Source organism: Erythranthe guttata, chromosome 12 (assembly GCF_056151865.1).
Source record: "Erythranthe guttata isolate IM_541 chromosome 12, IM_541, whole genome shotgun sequence".
Classification (NCBI taxonomy): Eukaryota; Viridiplantae; Streptophyta; class Magnoliopsida; order Lamiales; family Phrymaceae; genus Erythranthe; species Erythranthe guttata.
In genome coordinates, this window is record NC_142544.1 from 992,090 (window position 1) to 1,015,083 (window position 22,994).

The 22,994-nt window shown below is 36.5% G+C and overlaps 3 protein-coding genes, 2 non-coding genes and 1 pseudogene across 13 annotated transcripts; all 6 read right to left on the reverse strand.

The window, feature by feature from the left end:
* Positions 1-156: 156 nt before the first annotated feature.
* LOC148766166 (LRR receptor kinase SERK2 pseudogene) lies at positions 157-4,838 on the reverse strand (annotated as a pseudogene).
* A 2,874-nt stretch (positions 4,839-7,712) lies between these two features.
* LOC105972976 (4-hydroxyphenylacetaldehyde oxime monooxygenase) lies at positions 7,713-10,555 on the reverse strand. Its single transcript, XM_012997964.2, has 3 exons — positions 10,415-10,555; positions 8,903-9,969; positions 7,713-8,595 (listed from the first exon to the last, which is right to left on the reverse strand). Exons 2-3 carry the CDS (start codon positions 9,797-9,799, stop codon positions 7,960-7,962), a joined length of 1,533 nt encoding a protein of 510 aa, XP_012853418.2. The 5' UTR covers positions 9,800-9,969; positions 10,415-10,555; the 3' UTR covers positions 7,713-7,959.
* Positions 10,260-15,360, reverse strand: LOC105972974 (putative LRR receptor-like serine/threonine-protein kinase At5g10290). Of its 9 annotated transcripts, none has more exons than XM_012997961.2 (12): positions 15,076-15,339; positions 14,256-14,381; positions 13,753-13,885; positions 13,576-13,647; positions 13,337-13,480; positions 13,188-13,259; positions 12,991-13,056; positions 12,835-12,899; positions 12,621-12,761; positions 12,160-12,501; positions 11,241-11,635; positions 10,260-10,730 (listed from the first exon to the last, which is right to left on the reverse strand). In XM_012997961.2, the coding sequence occupies exons 2-12, from the start codon at positions 14,326-14,328 to the stop codon at positions 10,416-10,418; spliced, it is 1,818 nt and encodes a 605-aa protein (XP_012853415.2). In that variant the 5' UTR covers positions 14,329-14,381; positions 15,076-15,339; the 3' UTR covers positions 10,260-10,415. The 9 variants fall into 9 exon arrangements, with proteins under 9 accessions (XP_012853415.2, XP_088682267.1, XP_088682266.1 ...); XM_088826141.1 differs by having other exon boundaries at positions 13,764-13,885; positions 15,076-15,337; XM_088826140.1 differs by having other exon boundaries at positions 15,120-15,288.
* Positions 15,361-16,571: 1,211 nt separating this feature from the next.
* TRNAE-CUC (transfer RNA glutamic acid (anticodon CUC)) lies at positions 16,572-16,644 on the reverse strand. The gene has a single exon. It is a non-coding gene; the product is annotated as a tRNA-Glu (tRNA).
* A 3-nt stretch (positions 16,645-16,647) lies between these two features.
* Positions 16,648-18,147, reverse strand: LOC105972901 (Putative membrane lipoprotein). Its single transcript, XM_012997883.2, has 2 exons — positions 17,169-18,147; positions 16,648-16,940 (listed from the first exon to the last, which is right to left on the reverse strand). Exons 1-2 carry the CDS (start codon positions 18,058-18,060, stop codon positions 16,885-16,887), a joined length of 948 nt encoding a protein of 315 aa, XP_012853337.2. The 5' UTR covers positions 18,061-18,147; the 3' UTR covers positions 16,648-16,884.
* Positions 18,148-18,631: 484 nt separating this feature from the next.
* Positions 18,632-18,716, reverse strand: TRNAM-CAU (transfer RNA methionine (anticodon CAU)). The gene is given in 2 exon segments: positions 18,632-18,667; positions 18,679-18,716. It is a non-coding gene; the product is annotated as a tRNA-Met (tRNA).
* Between the last annotated feature and the right edge of the window lie 4,278 nt (positions 18,717-22,994).

Genomic DNA, 22,994 nt, shown 5'->3' on the forward strand with positions numbered 1-22,994 from the left:
CAACATATACGAAAAAAATCATTTTATTTTACTGTCAATTTTTCTATACTCAACTTTGTGTTTAATTTCGAGAGGTTCGACTTTTTTTTGTCATAATGATCAATTAGTTACAAGGAGAATATTAAAAAGAAAAAAAAAGGGTTGGTCAAAGTTACCTTATCGCCCCCCGGAGAGCTCGATAGCATCCTGATTGTAAACGGAATTTTCGCCCCAGTCGAATCTTCTTTGTAACCGATCATATTCTTGCATTCTCGTAATTTCGACATGCTGCCATAATTGCCACCTCTCAGTAAGACCTTCTCCCTCCAGCATTCGGACAACCTCGGACATTTTAGGACGGTCTTCGGGCGAAGATTGAGTGCAGAGAAGTGCCACCTGGATCATCATCTCCACTTCTTGGATATCGGAGTTTCTACTTAAGTTGGGGTCCACTATTTCGTCCAGTTTTTTCTCCCTTTGCAGCTTCTTCACCTTCAAAAACATTATTTAATTTATTACACACGGGTTCCGATAATAATCTAATATTGAAAAACGGCAAAAAAAACGTGAAGTGCATCGCATAAAATCCTCCACATATAAAATGAAGCATTCTATGATTAATTTTTTTTTCTTTTTTTTTTTGCAAACTACCCCTAAAAACGGGGGTTGTGTGTGTAAAAAAACGTGAAGAAGTGCCTCGTATAAAATCCTCTACATTAGACAAAATGAAGCATATTTGAAAAATAAAGAATGGAAGTATATATATATAGCTAAGGTTAAATAACTAAATTTAATTTATTACTTGATGGTCGAATTGCATTATGTTCTACAAGGTCACGAGTACAATATGCAGCAATTAAAAAAGAAAAAGACAAGTACGAAAATAACATGTGAAATAAATTAGTAGTATGAAAGATTAACGAGAGAAACTTCAACTTATATATGTTGAACAAGACTGTCAATATACATTGTAGAGAGAAAGAGGGGTCACGGGAAATTTGCTGACATTTAATGTTTTTTGATAAAATTATAGGGTAAATTACGGTCACTTCTGAGATAAATTTAAATTACGAAAAAAAAAATTCCTCTTGTTTGGGTAATTACAAGCAATCGCCTCAATTATGAATCTTCTAAGACGTTCACCCTTATCGTGTTAAATTCGACATAATCTTCTAGATTTCGTGGAACGTTCTCTAGTTGGTACTCGTTTTGTGGAAAAATGCAGTTTCTGATGCACCGGCCACAATATGATATTTACAAGACAAGAGACGTGTCTTATGATCATCCTCCTGTTTCAAAATGTCGAACTCGAATGGGGTAAAACGAGTACAAACTTGAGAATATGCCACTTAATCTAGAAGATTCCACTAAATTTTACACCGCAAGGATAGAAGTGCAAAAAGATTTATAGTCGAGAGGATTGTTGTAATAACCGAAAATTATATATAGATTCGTCTGAAATACTACGTCACATGAAAAAGAGATGTGTTTTGCTGACGTCTCTGTAGGGATTTGAAGTAATTTATTTTTCAATTTATGTTTAATAAGAAAAATAGTATAAATTAAACTAAATATATAGAATCCTATCATCAATAAGAAAACACCAGTATCCTATTCCAATAAGAATACAATAACTTAATTACATATAAAATAAATAATTTTGTTTGTTAATGTCAGTTTGAAGATTCGGCGGAACTCAAGTATATATATATATATATATATATATATATATATATATATATATATATATATATATATATATATACCCACGGCACACCCATACAAGAATATAATAACTGATACCTAAAGATAGTTTGCAAATTATATAATAACTGATACCTAAAGATGGTTTGCAAATTATAAAGAATGTCGTTGTTAGTTTCGCTAGAAGCTTTAGCCATGTCCGGAGCTGATTGTAACGAATTTGGCTTTGATATTGACGAATGGGAAGAGATGAACTCACACGTGCCACCTCATTTACTGGCTGAATATTTCGAAGAATAAGTTTTTGAAGAAGACGTATTCGAAGAAGAAGAAGAGGAAGAGGAAGAGGAAGAGCATAAAGATGAACAAGTGAAGAAATTACTACATAGTTTAGTTTATATTTTCCGTACAATACAATAGGTTACCGTTATTTGGGAGACTTTTTTTTTAATTATTATTATCATTATTACCACCAGCATTTTTTTCCCGTACGTTGCACGGGATATTATTTCACAAGTGAAAAAAGAAGAATTTATTTAATACGTAATAAGAAAATATAGTCCACTAACATAGTAGTGGACTATATTAGGTTTTTTTAAATCTTACATATTAAGATTTATAATCCAAATAAATACATTAAGATTTAACAAATCGAATTTCTATTTTTACCTCTTAAGATTTGTGATATATTGATGAAAATAAGAGGTTGATAATTGTTGAAAATTATTGTTAGACAATTAGTAAACAAAAAATATTAGAAATAAATAATTAATGAAGTACCACTAGGGTAGGTATCTTCACGGTTTAGTTTTAATTTTGATAGTTGTTAAAATTAAAATTATAGTTAGAAATTAGTAGAGAAAAAATAGTAAAAAATAAATAATTACAGAAATACCATTAGAGTTTTTTAGGGTTACCAAGCGTTTCTTTCTTTTATATATAAGATTACTAGCAATTTCTTCCCGTGCATTGTTTTTTAGGGTTACCAAGCGTTTCTTTCTTTTATATATAAGATTACTAGCAATTTCTTCCCGTGCGATGCACGGGATCGGATTTTAAAAGTGAAAATTTGATCAATTTAAAATTAAAAATCGAATTTTTATCTTTATTTCTTAAGATTTGAGATATACATATATTAATGAAAAATAGGAGATTGAAATCGGAAAGATTATTCACGGTTCAGTGTCAATTTTGATAATTGTTGAAAATATAATTAAAAAATTAGTAAAAAAAATAGAAAATAAATAATTACAAAAATGTCATTAGGGTTTCTTAGGGTTGCCCAGCGTTTCTTTCTTTTATATATAAGATTACTCGCATTTTCTTCATGTGCGATGCACGGGATCGGATTTTAAAACTGAAAATTTGATCAATGTAACAAATCGAACTTTTATCTTTATTTCTTAAGATTTGAGATATACATATATTAATGAAAAATATATAGGAGATTGAAATCGGAACGATTATTCACGGTTCAGTGTCAATCGGAGCACAAATAACGGTGCTACCGCGGTGCGGTCATTCGTTTCATTCACATTGCATTGCTCGCCACCTGTTGGCCCGACAATGACATCAAAACCAAGTTGTGCCCTTGTTGAATGTCTGTAGTCTATTATCCTAAATTGCCTTTCTAGTTTTTTTTTCTAATAATACTTTAGACTATGATTATCAGATTTGTTTTGCACTTTGACTCCCAAACAAATTTGTTTTGCCCGTTTCGATGTTTTAGTTTCAATAAGAGTATTGATCATGTGTGTTTATAAACTAAGTTAAAGGAGTATTTATAACTTTTAAGCGTACATATAATTAAATCAGTGTTCTAAAAATCGGCCGAGGCGGCCGATTAATCGGTCGACTCGGCCGAGGCGGTCCAAAACCTTTACGATTTTAGTGTAAAGGTTTGAAAAATCGGTTTTTTGCCTGTGAGGCGGTTTGAGGTGGTCCGAGGCGGTCTGAGGCGGTCTGAGGCGGTCCGAGGCGGTCAAACCTTTGAAGCGGGTCAAACTTCGGTGGCAAAAATCGGCAAAAAATCGGTCAAAAATCGGTTTTAGTTTTTTTTTTTTTTTTTTTTTTTAATTTTTATAAATCAAAATAAAAGTTGGGATTTTAATAAAAAAAAAAAGGAGTTTATGCTTTATTTTGTTTATGTTAATTATTATTGTTAAAGAACTAATGATGTATGCCAATAATGTATGTAAATTCAAAAAAAATTGCTTTGCAATTTACATTTTATAAGGATATTTATGTATTATGATCTTATTATTATTAAACTTTTATTATATTATTAGAATATATACATGATGGAGATATAACTATGTTTAAATATTTTTTTATCTATGTTTTGAGTATTTATAAATAATATCTACAAATATATTATATTAAATTTTAAAAACCGATTTATTTCCGATTTATCACTGATTAATCACCGCCGCACCGATTAATCGTGAGTCGGTACCTGACCGACTCGGACCCGATTACCGCTTTTTACAACCTTGAATTAAATTCATGCGTGTGTTAGGACCAAAAAGGTTAAATGTGCAAAGTTATTGCATGTAAAACTTAAATATGACAATTTAAAGGACTAAATCTTTAAGCAAGCCAACATAGAGGACCAAAATTACAACTTTCATTTTCAAATTTACAGAACCTCATATGAAACGAATTACAATTTATATGGCTACATACTTTTATCTCACGTGCAATAATGTATCATCTCAATAACTATCTGCATGAAAAATTTGCCGGTGATCGAAGTTTTCCGACATTTTTCCATCAATACAAAACATACTAATGCCGATTTAATCATCATATTTCGGCTTAACGGCTTACAAACATTCGTTCGATTCATAAAACTCCAAGCGTTTGATTTTAGAAAGTACCGATTTTCAATCATACTCTCTCGATGGCTTCCACCTTCATAACCATAACAATCCTCCGTATTATAACTACTACAAAATAAGGACCTACCGGAATATTCTTGATCGACTTTTTTCCGTTCGATTTTCTTCTTCTCTTCTTCTACGTTTTCTTCTTCTTCATCGGCTAAATAAATGGGGTGGTACCTCCGATTCCATCTGTTCCCATTCATTTATATCGAAGCCTACTTCAAGATAGTTAGCTCCGGACATGGCTAGTGCTTCTAACGAAACCGACATTTTGCTTTTTGGCAAAATAAAAATAAAAAAGGGCTTAAAATTCTGAAATGCAAGAAAAAGTAATTTTTCAATAAAAAGGGATTTTATTTATATAACAAGTGATGTTATACCAAAATTTAAAATTTGTTTGATGTATGGAATAGGGTGGCAACTGGCAAGGGTGCAATATATATAGATACAAGTTGGCATATTATCATCAACTTTGATTTTAATTTGAATAAAAAAGATTTTAATTAGCAAAATATTCATGTGACGGTCAACGTGTTGACTATGTTTTCTTCTATTGACATGATGCAGAGTATATTGAATTCAAGTACGAATTTTCATTGCTTGGACATTTTAAAAGCAGTCAAATGAAGAACATGTGTTAATTATTAGAAGAAGCAAAGAAAATAAAGAATGGAAGTTTATATATTGCTAAGCTTAAATAACTAAATTTATTTTATTACTTGATGGTCAATTGCATTGTGTGTTGATATGTTCTACAAGGTCACGAGTACAATATGCAGCAATTAAAAAAGAAAAAGACAGGTACCAAAATAAAATGTGAAATAAATTAGTACTATGAAAGATTAACCAGAGAAACTTCAACTTATATATGTTGAAGAATGTCAATATACATTGTAGAGAGAAAGAGGGGTCACGGGAAATTTGCTGACATTTAATGTTTTTTGATAAAATTATGGGGTAAGTTACGATTACTCCTCAGATAAAGTCAAATTACGAAAAAAAAATCCTTCTTGTTGAGTAATTACAAGCAATCTCCTTCACTATGAATCTTCTAATACGTCCACCTTTATCGTGTCAAATTCAACATAATCTTTTAGATTTCGTAGAACGTTCTCTAATTGGTACTCGTTTTGTGCAAAAATGCAGTTTCTGATGCACCGGCCACAATCTGATATTTACAACACAAGAGACACGTCTTATGATCATCTTGTTTCAAAATGTGGAGCTCGAACGGGATAAAGCGGGTACAAACTGGAGAATATTCCACTTAATCTAGAAGATTACACTAAATTTAACACCGCAAGGATGCACGTGTAAGAAGATTCATATATAATTGAAACGGTGTTTGTAATTACCCAAATTTATACGAAGATTCGTCTGAAATACTACGTCACATGAAAAAAGAGATGTGTTTTGCAGACGTCTCTGTACGGATTTGAATTAATTTATTTTTCAATTTATGTTTAATAAGAAAAATAGTACATATTAAACTAAATATCTAGAATATTATCGATAAGAAAACACCAATATCCTGTTCCAATAAGAATATAATAACTTGTATATACAATAAATAATTACAATCATAATCTAATTATATAACGAGCAATCCTAAATAAATAACAATCGTAATAATGCTAATGTACATGTCAACTTGTTTGTTAATGTAGTCATAGTTGAATACAGTCACTTTGAATTTTCAGCAGAACTCAAGTATATATATATTGACGGCACACCCATGCAAACTACTCTCAAGAAAAAAAGCAAACTTTTATTAAGTAAAGATACTTTTCCCTACTTTTTTTTATAGTTTTATTTTAGAAAAAGCAAACTTTTATTAAGTAAAGATACTTTTCCCTACTTTTTTTTATAGTTTTATTTTAGAGGTTCCAAATTATAAAGAATGTCGTCGTTAGTTTCGCTAGAAGCTTTAGCCATGTCCCGAGCCGATTGTAACGAATATTGCTTTGATATCGACGAATGGGAAGAGATGAACTCACACGTGCCACCCCACTTACTGGCTGAATATTTCGAAGAAGATGTTTTCGAAGAAGACGGAGAAGAAGAATCTGAAGAAGCGAAGAAATTACTAGATAGTTTATATTTTCCGTGTAGTCAATACTATAGGTGTGGTATAATTAGTTTAATTATTTACATGTTTGGTTGGTAAGTTTACAAATAAAATGTTGCCCATTTTATACTACTTAATTAACCTTTGATGGCTCCATGAATTTTCGAGGTACATTCCACAGTTAAAATATCAATATTTTAAATCTGGTCAGATATTCATACAAAACGTTTTGGATATATTTTGTAAGAAATTTCGATGATAGAAATTTTGTATATGATATATAAATAATAATATGCATACGCCCCCAATTAAATATAATTTATGTTAGAATCCCTTGGATTCTAATTATACGAGAATTAAATAAAACTTGTGCCACAAGTTTGCATATACCGTGAGCTAAAGAAGGGAAGAGTCCTTGTAGCTTTTAATCCTTTTAATTTGTCATTAGTGCAGGTCTCTTATTGTTAGAACCAAAATTGGATTCTATATTGAAAATCTTGTGATAAGGCATTATCTCATTATTAAATATCCTTTGTGATTCTTATACGTCTCTTAATTATTAGACTCTTACAGGTTCTCACATGACGTATAAATAAGGGAGCAGAAAATATACAGAGAAAATATTCTTGGCTCTCGTTTTTATTGTTTCATCGTGATACGTGATTTTCATAGAAAATATACCGGCTTCAAGGCTTTGTGGTGAAGACACCAAGATTCAAGGAGTATCACAAGTTTGCTTATTCTATATAAAAAGAAGATCGGTTCTTCGGGAGAGGGGCTTATTCTATCAGCAAGGGACGTGCTGCAAATTGAAGATTTATAATTCAGCGTAGTATACAAGAACGGCGTCAACAAAGAGGGAGTCTTTGTATTTTGATTAAGTCCTACTATTGTATTCGTAAAACTAAAAATTAGTAAATTTTATTTGCAGGTCCCCGTGGATGTAGGGTACAATTGTATCCGAACCACATTAAATTTGTGTCTCGTTTATTTCAGTTTTACAAACTGTTTCACGAACTGTTGCAGCACTTCACGCAAAAGTAACGAAAAACTTAATCTGACACAAATAATTTATATGTGCACGAAATAAATTATATCAATTTAAATATTACTTTTTTTTACATTTTGGAAATAAAATTATTAACTATACTTTTTGCATAATTTAAATTTGCAATAGACAACAAACAAACTTTAATACTAGACCATTTTAAATTAAAACATAAAATATAAGACGCAGAGACTAATAATTATACACCTGAAATTTATTCAAATAAAAAAAAATTATTCAAATACTACCAAATCCCCCCAAAACGACGACGTTTTTCACTTCCAAGTATATTTGATAGGCACAAGAGTGAGGTGTGTTTTCTTGTGCACAGTAACTCCTCCCTCTTCTTCCAAGCCAGCAACATCTTCCACACTCACACCATCAGCCACTCTCCAGTCAAACCAACACAAGAGATTGGCCAAAGTCAACTCTATAGTGGCAATAGAATTGCTAATGCCAGGACAGATTCTCCTACCGCCACCAAACGGCACGAACTCGAAATGCTGCCCCCTATAATCGACTTCGTTTTTGTCGAACCTCTCGGGATCGAACTCGTCAGGATTCTTCCAGAAGCTTCCGTCTCTCCCTATCGCCCAAGCGTTGACCAAAACTCTTGTCTTGGGGTGGACATCGTAAATTTCGCCGCTCTTTTCGTCGCGTATTTGACACGTGCGCGTGGTTTCTCGGGGGATCAAAAGGGGTACCGGTGGATGGAACCTTAGGGTTTCTTTTACTATCATTTTCAAGTATGTGAACTTACTAAGATCATTAGCTTCAACTTTTGGCTTTGCTCCAAGATTGGATCTTATTTCTTGTTGTACTTTATGCATTATTGATGGTTTTCTCATGAGTTCACACATTGCCCACACTATTACTATTGAACTTGTGCCTACTCCTCCAAGAAATGTGTTCTTGAAAAAGAAAAGGAAATGGTTAATTAATAAAAAAAATAAAAAATAAAAAATAAATAAATAAAAAAGAAGAGTTTATTTAGTACCCCTGTGTTGTATCGAATTGCTAAAAACTCTCCATGTTATTTTATTCGCAAAACCCCCTTATAATACTTTTTTTCAGCACCCAACCCCCTAAATAGTGTGTTTTTTACTTTTTAGGGGTAGTTAGCCAAAAATTAAGAATCATATGAGGTCTTTTAACAGTTAGAGAAAATACAAGGGTGTTGAATGCAATAAACCCTATGTTAAATGTTAGATTATTTACCATTAACATAGCCTTGATTTGCTCCTTGCTCAATGGATTCATTAGGCCATTTTCTTGATTCGACAACCTAATCAAGGAGTCGACTAGGTCTTCTTCCTCATCGTCGCCTTTCCGCGTACTTTCAAGATTGTAATGTTCATCAAGCACCGTCTCTAAATATCCATCGAGTTTACGAAAGCAATTATCGAGCCTCGCTTTGTGCCCCGTCAAAAAATCCGCAATCCGACCGACTAGAGGAAAAAAATCCTCCCCCGAGAAGCTATCCAACATACGCATAGCTTCATCCATAACATCTTTCAACACTTGTCCCTCGAATTGCTTCGCTCTATATCTCCTACCAAATGCAACCGTGCCAATAACTCCATCGACTAGGTCGTAAATCTTTTCATCAAGATTTATCGGGTTAGGCGACGCCGCAGATAGATAATCGATTAAATTACCAATTTCTTTCTCCCTTGAAGTGGAAAAAGAATCGGCCCTCTTTGAATTCAGGAGATGGGAAACGAATATTTTGCGCGTATTCCGCCAAAAATCGCCGTACGGTGAGAAAGCCACATCGGACAAACCGTAGAAAATCCTATTCGGTCCCGGTGATCTTGGCCGGCTACAAAAGCTAATATCTTGTTCTTTGAGGACTTGTTTTGCAAAATCGGCTGATGAAATAACTAAGGTTGGTATACTACCGAGATGTAAGAGCATAGCGGGCCCGTATTTATGGGAGAGATTCGCGAGGCTTTGGTGGGGTAATTTCCCTAGTTGGTGAAGATTGCCTATGATCGGAAGCTTTGGTGGGCCCGGTGGAAGCTTATTTCCGGTGACGGGTTTTTTCTTTATTTTCAGAAAGAAAAGGGCTACGGCTAGAAGAAAAAGGAAGCTTATAATAGTAGTCGAAGACATTTTTTTTGTTTATGGAAAGAGTTGATCAAGAAAGAGGAGGATATATAGAGGAAAAGGATTGAAAGAAGTTATTGTGAAGACGACATTCTAAATATAATGTTTGGTGTGTATCTAAAATGATGTTGTCTAAGTCGAGACAACATCGGTGATCGATTACTGCGGCATGCAGTCTGCACGAAGGCGAAAAGAAACAAAGGAAATGGTTAACTATGTGTCAGTTTCATTCATGTTCATCAAGAATTGCATGTGATCGAACTTGGCACTATGCGATAGAGATAGAAACAAAATAATTCTATATATATATATATATATATATATATATATATATATATATATATATATATATATATATATATATATATATATATATATATATATATATATATATATATCATGTGTGTGTGAGTGTGTGAGTGTGTGTGAGAGAGAGAGAGGGGGGGGGGGGACAAATGGCAACATATACGAAAAAAATCATTTTATATTTACTGTCAATTTTCTATACTCAACTTTGTGTTTAATTTCGAGAGGTTCGATTCGACCAAGAACTCATTTTGTCATAATGACCAATTAATTACAAGGAGAATTTAAAAAAAAAAAGGGGTTGGTCAAAGTTACCTTATCGCCCCCCAGAGAGCTCGATAGCATCCTGATTGTAAATCGAATTTTCGCCCCAATCAAATCTTCTTTGTAACCGATCGTATTCTTGCATTCTCGTAATTTCGACATGCTGCCATAATTGCCACCTCTCAGTAAGACCTTCTCCCTCCAGCATTCGGACAACCTCGGACATTTTAGGACGGTCTTCGGGAGAAGATTGAGTGCAGAGAAGTGCCACCTGGATCATCATCTCCACTTCTTGGATATCATAGTTTCTACTTAAGTTGGGGTCCACTATTTCGTCCAGTTTTTTCTCCCTTTGCAGCTTCTTCACCTTCAAAAACGTCATTTAATTTATTACACATGGGTTCCGATAATAATCTAATATTGAAAAACGGTAAAAAACGTGAAAAAATGCATCGCATAAAATCCTCCACATTAGATAAAATGAAGTATTACATGATTAATTTTTTATTTTTTTTTGCAAACTACCCCTAAAATGGGGGGTTGTGTGTGTGTAAAAAAATGCATCATAGGCGGGTTTTTATTATATTAATAACTCAGGAATATTTTAGCAATTCGATATAAAACAGGGGTACTGAATGCAAACATCCTCTAATTCAATTTTTTTTAGGAAACTACCCATAAAAACTCACCATATATTAGGGGGTTGTATGCTAAAAAAATGCACCTTAGGGGGAAGTTTTACTAATATTAATAATTGAGGAGTTTTCTTGCAATTCGACATAACACAGGGCTACTGAATGCAATAAACTCTCAACAAAATTCTTTAAGTCAAAAAGCAATGTACCAAAACATATATGTGATGATAGATATAGCTTACATGGTCAAGAAGCAAAACATCGTCTTCATCCTCCAATCTCGAAAAGTCAATCGCCCTTTGACCCGTTACAAGCTCTAACAGCATAACCCCATAGCCAAACACATCCGTTTTTTCCGAAGATTTTCCGGTGGACAAATATTCGGGAGCAATGTGGCCCATTGTACCCCTCACTTGAGTTGTCACATTAGTTCTTCTAACATCGACCAATTTCGCCAAACCGAAATCACCCACAACGGCTTCGAAATCTTCATCGAGCAACACATTTGCTGCTTTTACGTCTCGGTGGATGATTTTAGGGTTACAGTGTTCGTGGAGGTACTCTAGTCCACGCGATGTACCGAGTGCCACCTGTTTTCTCGTTGCCCAATTTAGAACGGGTTCACCAGGTTTGAGCTCTGTTTAGATATTATAATATCAATACTATTATATATTTTATATTTTAGGTTACTAAAAAATTTAAATTTTCTAAATTCCTCCGATTTTGATCCGAAAATTTCCGATTTTGGAATAAGTATTTTCATTCCGAATTCTGAATCATGATTTATCTTTGGATCGAAATTGAAATTTTTAAATGAGATTTTGATTTCCGATCCGAGTTTTAATTTCCAACAATTGCATTTTTTTTTTTGGGAAAGTACATTTATGAAATCAATATTGTTAAAATATTTTGTATTTTCAGTGACTAAAAGATTGGAATTTCCCGAAATCCACCGATTTCGATCCCAGATTTTGCGATTTTGGATTCAATTTTTTAATTTCAATTTCCGAATCTCGATTTACGATTTCTCATTTTTTTAACAAAGTCAGAATTAATTTCACACTTCCGATTTTTTTTTTTTTTTGAAAATGCTAATTCCAATCTGATCCGTTCTATTTCCATCCCTAACTAAGTATCAATGTAGTAGTTAAGGTAACATACCTCGCAAACGAGAGGCGACACTCAAGTTTTCCATAAAAGGGTAAACCAAAAGGCGTTCGGTCGGAGTAGTGCAAAAGCCGATGAGTCGTAAAAGATTCCTATGAACAGCCACACTTATCATTTCCACCTCACGTTGGAACGCAGTATCTCCACCTGGACTCTCGTAATCGGTCAAACGTTTGACCGCAACTCTAGTGTTATCCCCAAGAACTCCTTTATACACCTTCCCAAATCCTCCTTGCCCGAGTACATTTTTCTCGTCGAAATTGCTCGTACAAATCTGCAATTCTCTCCAAGAAAATCTCTTCAGTTGACCGAATTCGATCCTCCGGTCAACTTCACCTGAAAAAAATCGCAATTCAAAAATCAAGAAAAGGGTGATTAATTAAGTAGTAAAATATACTAAGAGTGTGATGTGTTGTTTTTTATACTTTTTACTATAAATTATAATCGAAACAAACCTGCAACATCAACAAAAACTTCGTTTCGATTCCGACGCCGCCACAAAAGAAAAACGAGAGAATATCCGAGAAGAAGAATAAATAAGGAAGCAACCACAATTCCCACTATCATGCCAGTCTTCGATTTTCTTCTTGTACGAACTGCATCGATTAAAAGTTAAAACTAATGTCTTCAAAAAAATTAATAAATTTAAAAAAAAAAATTACGAATTACCTATTTCTTGAGAAGCACATGGGTGAGAAAAATTGATGCCACAATTCAATTGGTTCCCTGTAAAACTGAAACGAAGCAACTAAAAGTTCAATTCATGGAATATATATATATATATATATATATATATATATATATTGATTAAGAATGAGTACATACTTATGACTGGAAATAGAAAATAACTGCGGAGGTATCTCTCCACTTAGTCGATTATTCGCAAGCTGGCTGCAAAAACAAGTTTCACTTTTTCAGAAAGACAAAAAAAAAATTCGAATTAAACGTGTGAAATGTGAATATATAAAAACTCGAGACTTTTCGTCGATGGACTAAGTTATACATGAATGTGTGTCACTTACATCTCCGACAAGTTCGAAAGACTCGAAAGTGATTCTGGAATTGATCCAGATAGATTATTTTCATTCAAAATCCTGCTCGTATAAAACAATTGCATTAAAAAAATATATAATATATATTTAAAAATCAAAATGGAAAATCGAGTACTTACAAAAAGGAGAGCCGCTTGAGGGAGCCCAACGAAGAAGGTATTTCTCCAGTTAAATGATTATTTTCGAGATTCAACATGGTCAAGCTGGTCAAATTTCCAAACTCTTGAGGTATCTCCCCGGTTATTCCATTTCCTTGCAATTGGCTGAATCACATAATTAAGAGACATAAACGAAGTTTCTCGAATCTTCCGGAAACAAAAATTCAAATATCAACTTTTTTTTAAATAATATACCGTACAGTATATTCAGCGTCTTCAAAATCCCGATTCTCGGCGACAATGTTCCGGAAAATCCCATATCAGATATTGCCCTGGTATTTGACCAATATATATATATAAGTAATAATTCAAATGTGAAAGAAAACAATTTTTAGAGCACAATTATTGTATGTAACTTATAAGATATTTTTACGTACACTGTAATTACATTGTTATTAGTGTCGCATGTAATTTTGGACCAAGTGCAAGGGTTAACGATATCCGGATTCCAATCTGTCAGCTGATTGGTCGAAGCACCGAGTGAAGTTCTCAAAGAATATAGCGCATTTCCTATAAACGCAAATAAACATAGTGAAATAAACGAAACACGTAAAGGATAAATAATCAAATCGGATCGAATATAGCACTTTTCACTTATTTCTAAATTTCACTTATATTTTATATAAGTTGTGTTTTTATATTTTATATGAAATGTCGAGACACAAAAATTGTCTAAAACCAATAAAAGTCGAAATTTCTTGATTATATGTAACCTTCGAAGTAAAAAAATTAGCTAACTTTAGTTTGTATTTTGCTTTGAATTTCTTGTCTAAGTAATTGGGAACAAAGAATCAAAGCTCATATTCGACAAAACAAAAAACTAGATACTATTTATGCATCAACTTGTCGAATGAATCGAAAAATGAAATAGGAATAATACCTTGTGCATCAGGGGACACAAAAGAAGATAAATACACCAACGTTACAAATCCAATAAACAGATTCATCTCCATTATATTTAGCAATTTAGTACCCACATACAAATTTTCACCGACGAATTGAGATTCTGTCAAATAATCGGAAAATTTTCGTTAAATTAAATACAACCAATACAGCCACCAGTCTGTGTTCATCCTAAAAACGCAGAAATTTTCAAGAAATTACAACACGGTATAGTAAAAAAAAAATCGACTTCAATAAACATACAATTAGGCCTCGTTTGGTTGGGGAGATTAGCCATGATTAACTAAATAATAGGACTTTGTTTGATGTTTGGTATCCCAATAACTTGTCGGGTCGACCCGCAAAAATTTTGTTATCATCATCGAAGGTCGAATAATATAATTGGATTTCATTAGATTATTTGATTTTATCTTGACTAATCTTATCTCGGCAACCAAACGAGGCCTTAAAGAGATTTGCCTGCAAATTCATAAATCGCCTATTCAACTTCCAAAGTGCTATAAAATAATCACAAATGCCCAAAATCAGTTCTCGCTCACATAAAAAACGAATCTTTACCAAAAAAACAAAACCATTAACCAAATTCCCACCTCATCAAATTCAAGAACAACAACATAAAAACATTAACAAAAAAAACCCTGTTAATCACATTTTTACAAGAGCCCACAAAAAATTAAAGCAGAATTTATTTTTATTTATCTCTCTTCTTTATGCATGTGTATGAACTATGTATATGTATATATATATGAGCGAAACTCGTTCTATAAAGAAATTAAGTATGGAATCATGGAACGAACCTGAGTGAAGGATCAAAGAGAAAAGGGTCTTGAAGTAAACTTACAGTAGTTGAGTGAAAAATCTGGAGAACAGAATTCAAGAGAGAGAGAGAGAGAGAGAGAGAGAGAGAGAGAGAGAGAGAGATGAGAGAGAGGAGAGAGAAGCTACTGTAATGGCGTTTAGGAGGTATGAAAGCGTGTGTTTGATTCGTAGTAGTGCGTGTAGCTTGTGACAAAAGAGCAGACTTCCTCTTTCTATGTGTAATCTGTTACTACTTTGGACTTGTAAAGGAATTTAATTTTCTTGGTGCTATTGGGCCATTCTTTTGTCATGTTTCTACCTAATTTCTAAATTAATTTTTATTTTATTTTTATTTTTCGCAAAAAAAAAAAATTAATATTTTTCAATTGAGCTTATTTTAGTTTTAAAAAATAATTAATACTATTTGAAAGATATTTTTCAATCTGAATTTTGGATGTTCCGATTCCCGATCTTTTTACATCGTAATTGAAGTAGATATGTGATATGCATAATTGGGCCAACGGCCAATGGGCCTACAAATTACTTACCTACTAGGCCACGAGTCCAATATCGAAGACCACTATCACCGAGGCCCAATCACCTTCAAGTAAGGTTTGGGCCCGACAATCTCAACTAAGCTATAAATAAAGGTTTGAATTCATTCCTTAAGGTACGTCCTATTAACTGAGCAATACTACAATACGTATTCTCTGGACTATTTCTACTATCAGCACGTCTGACTTGAGCGTCGGAGGGGTTTCCGCCGGATCAACCCCCGGATTAGTTCATGTGTTCTATGATCGCAGGTACCTCAGGATCATCAAGTTGTCAAGCTACTGATCTGCTTTGCTCTCCCAGTTCATTTTCTACACCACCCTAGGTGAGCTATATTTTAGCATCATCAATATGATATTTCGAATTTTTGTTCAATTTTAATTTAGAAAAATAGTTTCAGAAATTCCGGTTCTTCTTCGAAATTGCATTTATAATATCAATGTTATATGTCAAATTTAATATATTATACATGAAAAAAAAACTTTTTTTAGATGTTACCGAGTTAATTTGATCCAATTTTAATTTTTTTAATTATTTTACACTTTTTTCATTTTAATTTTTGAAATTTCAATATTCGACTTTTTTGGAACTCCTAATTATGAGACTTGTCAACTGTAAAACGTGGGAATTATGCTTTTTTACTTAACTAAATCATGCTAAAAAAACAAGAAAATGTAGAACTGGCAGGATTGAATTTCGAACCTTATGCTCTAATCTTAAATTCTTAATTGATGGATCATAGTAAAAGCAAGTCCAATTAATTTTCCGTAATAAATTGCATAACTATTCAAATATATATATAAGTTCAAAAAATTAATGATCGGTGGAGCTTAAAAGTTAAAAGTAAGGTGGAGTGATTTGTTTATTCCTTTTTTCTTTCAATAATTTATAGGTCGAATTTCTTATTGTCTAAAAAACTGCAAGTAAAAAAAAAGTATAATTCCGTTGCCGGGACTTGAACCCGGGTCTCTCGGGTGAGAGCCGAGTATCCTGACCAACTAGACTACAACGGATTGTTGATGTATTTAACATTTAAATATATAAGATTAATATTCATAACAAAAACTAAGAATGAAAAAGACTGTTTTACACATCAAGAGATTCTAAACCTCGAAACAACCTTCTACAAGATATATATCAATATATCATATATGCTTATACAAGAATCATATTCTTCTCTACTTTATTCCTCTCTCGAGATGGCCAAACAAAGAACTTTTATTCATCTCTCTCTCTCTCTCCTTTCTCTCTCCTCAATTTAGGATCAAGAAAATTGAAACAGCTGCCAAAATTCCTTGCCATATAGATCCTGCATGCCAAAGCAAATAATTAAAATATATCTGCACTAATCAAATATACATATATCACCAAGCAATTAAGTGTGTTTAATTCCGTAATATATATATATATATATACACACCGTTGAAAATATTAATACTAAATGATACATTTCACTGACAGTTTAAGCTTTTCGTTGAGACGGTCATTCAACAGACACGTACATGTGACAATGGAAATCATAAATAGAAATTCTCACCACTTGATAGAACCGACGAACTCGTGTAAATCCAGTTGTAGCTATAGCAATCCGTCGTCGTATTCCCGTACTTCCCACACACGCACACAAAAGAGTTACGCGGCGGCGCGTACCCACACACCCCACCGCTCTGTTCGCATCCGCGGCAGCTGGGGGCAACGTCGTACCCATCCAGCCCCCCCAACGTATACTTCAGCGCCACCCCGTATCGCCACCGCGCCGGATCGGTGGGAGAATCTCCCAGCGCCACCACCGAACTGTACCCCTCGCAGCCCAACGCCTCCAGATCCAGTTCGTCCTCCGGGCCAAGATTCGCCGGCGAGTACACGCAGCAGGTGTTCGTCGGAGGAAACAGCGGCAGGCCGAGCGCCACCACGCCGGGGCAGGTGTAAATATCCGCGCAGAGGTAGAGCGAAGAAGGGTCGCATATGGGGTTACCCTTCACGGTTATGGAGTAGGTTTCCGGCGAGCATGCTAAAAGGATGAAAGTTGACGGCCCGAGCTGAAACGGGCCGGCCCAGTCCAGCCCGAAGTTGGCCGGAGAAGGCTGCATGGATGTGCAGTTTGACATGCACGGCGGCGCGACGGTCAGAACTGAGTCGGAGTAGGATATTGAGGTTATTTGGTACGATCCCGTGTGTGTGGTGAGGCGGAGCTCTCCTTCACCGCCGCTGCCGGCGGCGGAGGAGCAGGTGACGTAGGGGTGGAAGCGCGGGGAGCCGCAGCCGTGGCCGGTGCCGAAGGGGTATTTGATTTCCAGCGGACCGCAGTGGGTCTTGCAGGCGGGTTCCACGGCGGCGGTTGTTTTGATCATCGGAGCTGATGAGATGATCACTGTAATAATTAGATAGAAGAAAAAATATATTAAATTGATGGAAATTAGATTGTTCATTGTTGATTGTTCTCTCTTTCTCTCTCTAACAGATGGCAAGAAATTGCTAAGGAGATTATATATATATGAATTAATAAATTAGGGGGGGTGAAATGTTTGAGATCATAAGGAATCAAAAGATTCTTTTATTTTTTTACTATTGCATTTGTTCGGACACAAATTAAATGATATATGATTCTATTTGTTGGAGCAAAGAGCAAATAATTGATAAAAGAATGGGCTAAAAACGAATTTTGCATATTTCATTTTATTTGGATTAATATTAATTCTTAAAAATCTATATGTTTGATTTATTTATTTATTTATTTATTTATTTATTTATTTATTTATTTATTTATTTATTCATTCATGGATGCATGACTCATTTACAGAATTTAACATATCCATCATTTAATTTGATTGATATTAAAAATGAAAATAAAAATTAAGTGTGCCCACTAACATAGAAAAGAACGAGGAACTAAAATTAAATCATTAAAAGTAAAGGACTTGATTGAAGAACTTCTGGAAAAAAAGGGGCACGTTTGATAATATTAGCAAAATGAAATTGGTTGGCTGAAAAAAATGAAATTGGGGTGAGAGAGGCTCGAACTCTCGACCTCAGGATCACTCAGTAGCTATGAGACCTACGCGCTAGCCAACTGCGCCACCACCCCTTGTGTCTAATGTCTAAACTACTGCATATTACTACGTTCTCATTTTGTTGCCAACATAAGATTTAAATAATTTAAATAAATCTAATTGTGCTTTTGAGCATAGAAGGTCTAATTAAAAAAATTCCTTAATAAGGCAAGATAAACCATAATATAATATTTTCGAGTCGACCGAGAAGTTATTGTGTGTACGAAACATTAAATGATGCTCAATTATTCAGTTAATTATGGCTAATCTTTCCAGCCATACAAAACTCTCAGGAGCACCAATGTTTCATTTTTTATTCTAGTTTCAAGGTTCATTTTTATTTTTGCACAAGGATTGAACCATTTATTCGGTTCAATGACCATCTCAATCAAAAGGTTAAGTTGTTATTAAAATGTATCATTTGGTATTAATATTGATATGCCTAATTGGGCCAACCCAATGGGCCTACAATTTCTTTACCTACTGGCCTACGAGCCCAATATCGAAGACTAATATCACCGAGGCCCAAACACCTTCAAGTAAGGCCTGGGCCCAACAAAGCAAACCCAACCCAATAAACGACATATAAATAGAGGTTTTACTCATTTTATTAAGGTACGTCCTATTAACTGAGCAATACTACAATACGTATTCTCTGGACTATTTCTATGATCAGCACGTCTGACTTGAGCGTCGGAGGGGTTTCCGCCGGATCAACCCCCGGCGTAGTTCACGTGTGTTCATTTCGCAGGTACCTCAGGATCATCAAGTTGTCAAGTTACTGATCTGCTTTGCTCTCCCAGTTTATTTTCTACACCACTCCAGGTGATCTAAGTAATTAGCATCATCATTTTGGCGCCGTCTGTGGGAACGATGCAAACCAGATCACGTAGCCAACAAGATCCTCCTGAGGTGTCTGCTCGGAGAGAAAAGGACACAGCAAACGACCTCCCACCTCGTGGAGGCTCTGGCTTGCCACCTCCTCCACATCCCATGGATCCGCCTCGCGAGGTTCAGGTGATCCCCCTTGGGGACCAACCACTCGCCGATCCACCGCTCCCTGCTCCTCGAATGGTTCAAATAACCGAGGATGCGCTTCAACGCATGATAGCAGAAACTTCAACTCGCGCTGCCATAGAGGCCGTGACCTAATATATCGGCACGATGGGAGCAAATGCTCCCAACGCGATATCAGCACCTGCTCCACATGTGGAGCCACCTATGGCACCACCGCCGTCGACTCCCTGGGGGCTTACATATGCCCCCAAAATATTTCGCTCGCCAAGGGTTATCGACTCCCTGGGGGCTTACATCCGCCCCCAAAATATTTCGCTCGCCAAGGGTTATCGACTCCCTGGGGGCTTACATCTGCCCCCAAAATATTTCGCTCGCCAAGGGTTATTGACTCCCTAGGGGCTTACATCGCCCCCAAAATATTTCGTTCGCCAAGGGTTATCGACTCCCCGGGGGCTTACATCGCCTCCAAAATATTTCGTTCGCCAAGGGTTATCGACTCCCTGGGGGGCTTACATCTGCTCCCAAAATATTTCGTTCGCCAAGGGTTATCGACTCCCTGGGGGTTCACATCGCCCCCAAAACATTTCATTCGTCATAGCAGGAGCCAACGCTCCTCCTCGTGAGGCCCCACTGGGTCCCCAACATGATCAATTTCTACTTACTTCTCGAACGGTTCAGATAACCGAAGAAGACCTTCAGCGTATGATCACGGAAGATTCAACTCGTGCTGCCACTGAATCAGTGGCACCATATATCGCCAAGGTGGGGCATCTCACCCCAGTGGTTCGTGACCGCCTCATCCTAAATGGGGGGCTATCCCATGCTAAAGTTGGGCATCTCATCTCAAGGGTGGTACATCCACTGACCTTTCATCCCCAAGGGGGTGCACATCCCATCTCAAGGAACGAGGATAATCTCCATACTAAAAAAATAGAACATCCCCAAGGGGGTACACATCCCATCTCAAGGAATGAGGATAATCTCCCCACTCAAAAAATAGAACATCCCCAAGGGGGTGCACATCCCATCTCAAGGAACGAGGATAATCTCCCTACTCAAAAAATAGAACATCCCCAAGTGGATGCACATCCCATCTCAAGGAACGAGGATAATCTCCCTACTTAAAAAATAGAACATCCCCAAGAGGGGTGCACATCCCATCTCAAGGAACGAGGATAATCTCCCTACTCAAAAAATAGAACATCCCCAAGGGGATGCACATCCCATCTCAAGGAACGAGGATAATCTCCCTACTTAAAAAATAGAACATCCCCAAGAGGGGTGCACATCCCATCTCAAGGAATGAGGGTAATATCACTATTCAAAAAATAAAACATCCCCAAGGGGGCGAATATCAACCAAATAAAAAAGAAAAAGAAAAAAGATGAAGAAGAAAGAAGAAGAAAAAGAGAAGATGAAGAAAAAAGAGAAGAAGACAGAAGAAGAAAAAAGAAACAAGAAAAAGAAGTAGAAGAAAAAAAAAAGAAGAAGAAAAAAGAAGAAAAGAAAAAGAAGTAGAAAAGAAAACAGAAGAAAAGAAAAAAGAAAAAAAAAAACAAACAAAATAAATACAAGGAAGCGCGCGCACATCAGCACCGCGCGGTTGGCCAGGGAGCCTCGGTCCGCGCGCGCGCGGAAAAAAAAAAAAAAAAAAAAAAAAAAGGCCAGGAGGCGCGCGTGCACAGCACGCGCGCGTGGCCTACACGCGCCAGACGCGCGCGTGCACTGCACGCGCCAGCAGCAAAAAAAAAAAAAAAAAAAAAAAAAAGGGCCAGTACGCGCGCGTACACAGCACGCGCGCGTGGCCTACACGCGCCAGATGCGCGCGTGCACTGCACGCGCCAGATGCGCGCGTGCACTGCACGCGCCAGCAGCAAAAAAAATAAAAAAAAAATAAAAAAAAAAAAAAAAGGGAAGAGGAGCGCGCCTTCCCATGCACGCGCGCGCGCCTCCCAAGGCAACCTTGGAGCGCGCGCTCCCATATAATTGGGCACAACTTTCACCGCCTTCCACCAAATCGCGCGTAGATTTTGACTCGCTTCACCTAATCGCATGAGAATTTCAACGCGTTCCACCAAATTGCGCGAGCTCTTTAACGCACCTACCAAATTGCGTTCGCTATCAAATGGAGAAAAAAAAAATTATTTCTCCACACCATGCCAACTTTTAACGCAAGACTACAACACCGATCTACTCTCGACAAGATCCGGTACCCTTTTCAACGTGGCTCCCACATCCTCTCGAGAGTGGGGGGCTTGCGAGACAACTCCCACGAGGAGCCAACTCGCGCAGTAATACAACCCGCAGCGAGATAACTCCCACGAGGAGTCCACTCGCTCAATGCTACTACCCGTTGCGAGCCAACTCCCACGAGGAGCCAACTCCCTCGGATCTACGAAACCACAGCGAGATAACTCCTACGCGGAGAGAACTCGCTCTGTCCTACATCCCGCAGTGAGATAACTCCCATGAGGAGCAAACTCGCTCAGTCTTACAACCAGCAGCGAGACAACTCCCACGAGGAGCAAACTCGCTCTATCCTACATCCCGCAGTGAGACAACTCCCACGAGGAGACAACTCGCTCGGACCTACAACCCCTTGCGAGGAAAATCCCACGAGGAGCCAACTTGCTCGGTACTTCGAACCCTCAGCAAGATAACTCCCACGAGGAGCCAACTCACTCGGTACTACGAACCCTCAGCGAGATAACTCCCACGAGGAGCCAACTCCCATGAGGAGACAACTCGCCCGAAACTCACTATGTAATCGCAAGCTCAAGTTAGCACGATTACAACCCTAGAAACACTTAGAAATATTATGAGAATCTATATAGCCTGGCCAGCTTGATTACTCAAATTTATCTACTTGTTTTCGACGGGTCCCTCATTAAAACGTGGCCACGGTCCAAACATACTTAAGACCCACGAGGTCTAACAAGGGGCACGACCCCCATAAAAAAATCTTGAGAGTCTGATCCCCTCCTCAAGTACATCACGCACAAGGCTATATGTAAACACATATAAGCAACGCGTCAAAACATCGACAATGTCGAAAAATAACAACTCCCACGTGGAGAATACTAGCTCCGTGCTACTACATTATCGTGAGACAACTTCCACGAGGACATAACTCGATCAACTCTATTACCCCATAGACAACTCCCACGAGGAGATTACTTGATCCGTGCTACTACATTATCGCGAGACAACTCCCACGAGGAGATAACTCGATCAACACTATTACCCCGCGACGAGACAACTCCCACGAGGAGATAATTCGCTACTACATCGTCGCG

Coding starts and splice junctions, on each gene's coding strand:
- LOC105972976 (XM_012997964.2), bottom strand. CDS start 9,799: ATGTCTTCGACTACTATTATAAGCTTCCTTTTTCTTCTAGCCGTAGCC. Junction 8,596..8,902: donor AAATCAAGGCTATGTTAATG/GTAAATAATCTA, acceptor TTCTTTTTCAAG/AACACATTTCTTGGAGGAGT.
- LOC105972901 (XM_012997883.2), bottom strand. CDS start 18,060: ATGAACAATCTAATTTCCATCAATTTAATATATTTTTTCTTCTATCTA. Junction 16,941..17,168: donor TTCGTCGGTTCTATCAAGTG/GTGAGAATTTCT, acceptor TTTGGCATGCAG/GATCTATATGGCAAGGAATT.
- LOC105972974 (XM_012997961.2), bottom strand. CDS start 14,328: ATGGAGATGAATCTGTTTATTGGATTTGTAACGTTGGTGTATTTATCT. Junction 13,886..14,255: donor TGTGTCCCCTGATGCACAAG/GTATTATTCCTA, acceptor TTGCGTTTATAG/GAAATGCGCTATATTCTTTG. Junction 12,762..12,834: donor ATGTGCTTCTCAAGAAATAG/GTAATTCGTAAT, acceptor TAATCGATGCAG/TTCGTACAAGAAGAAAATCG.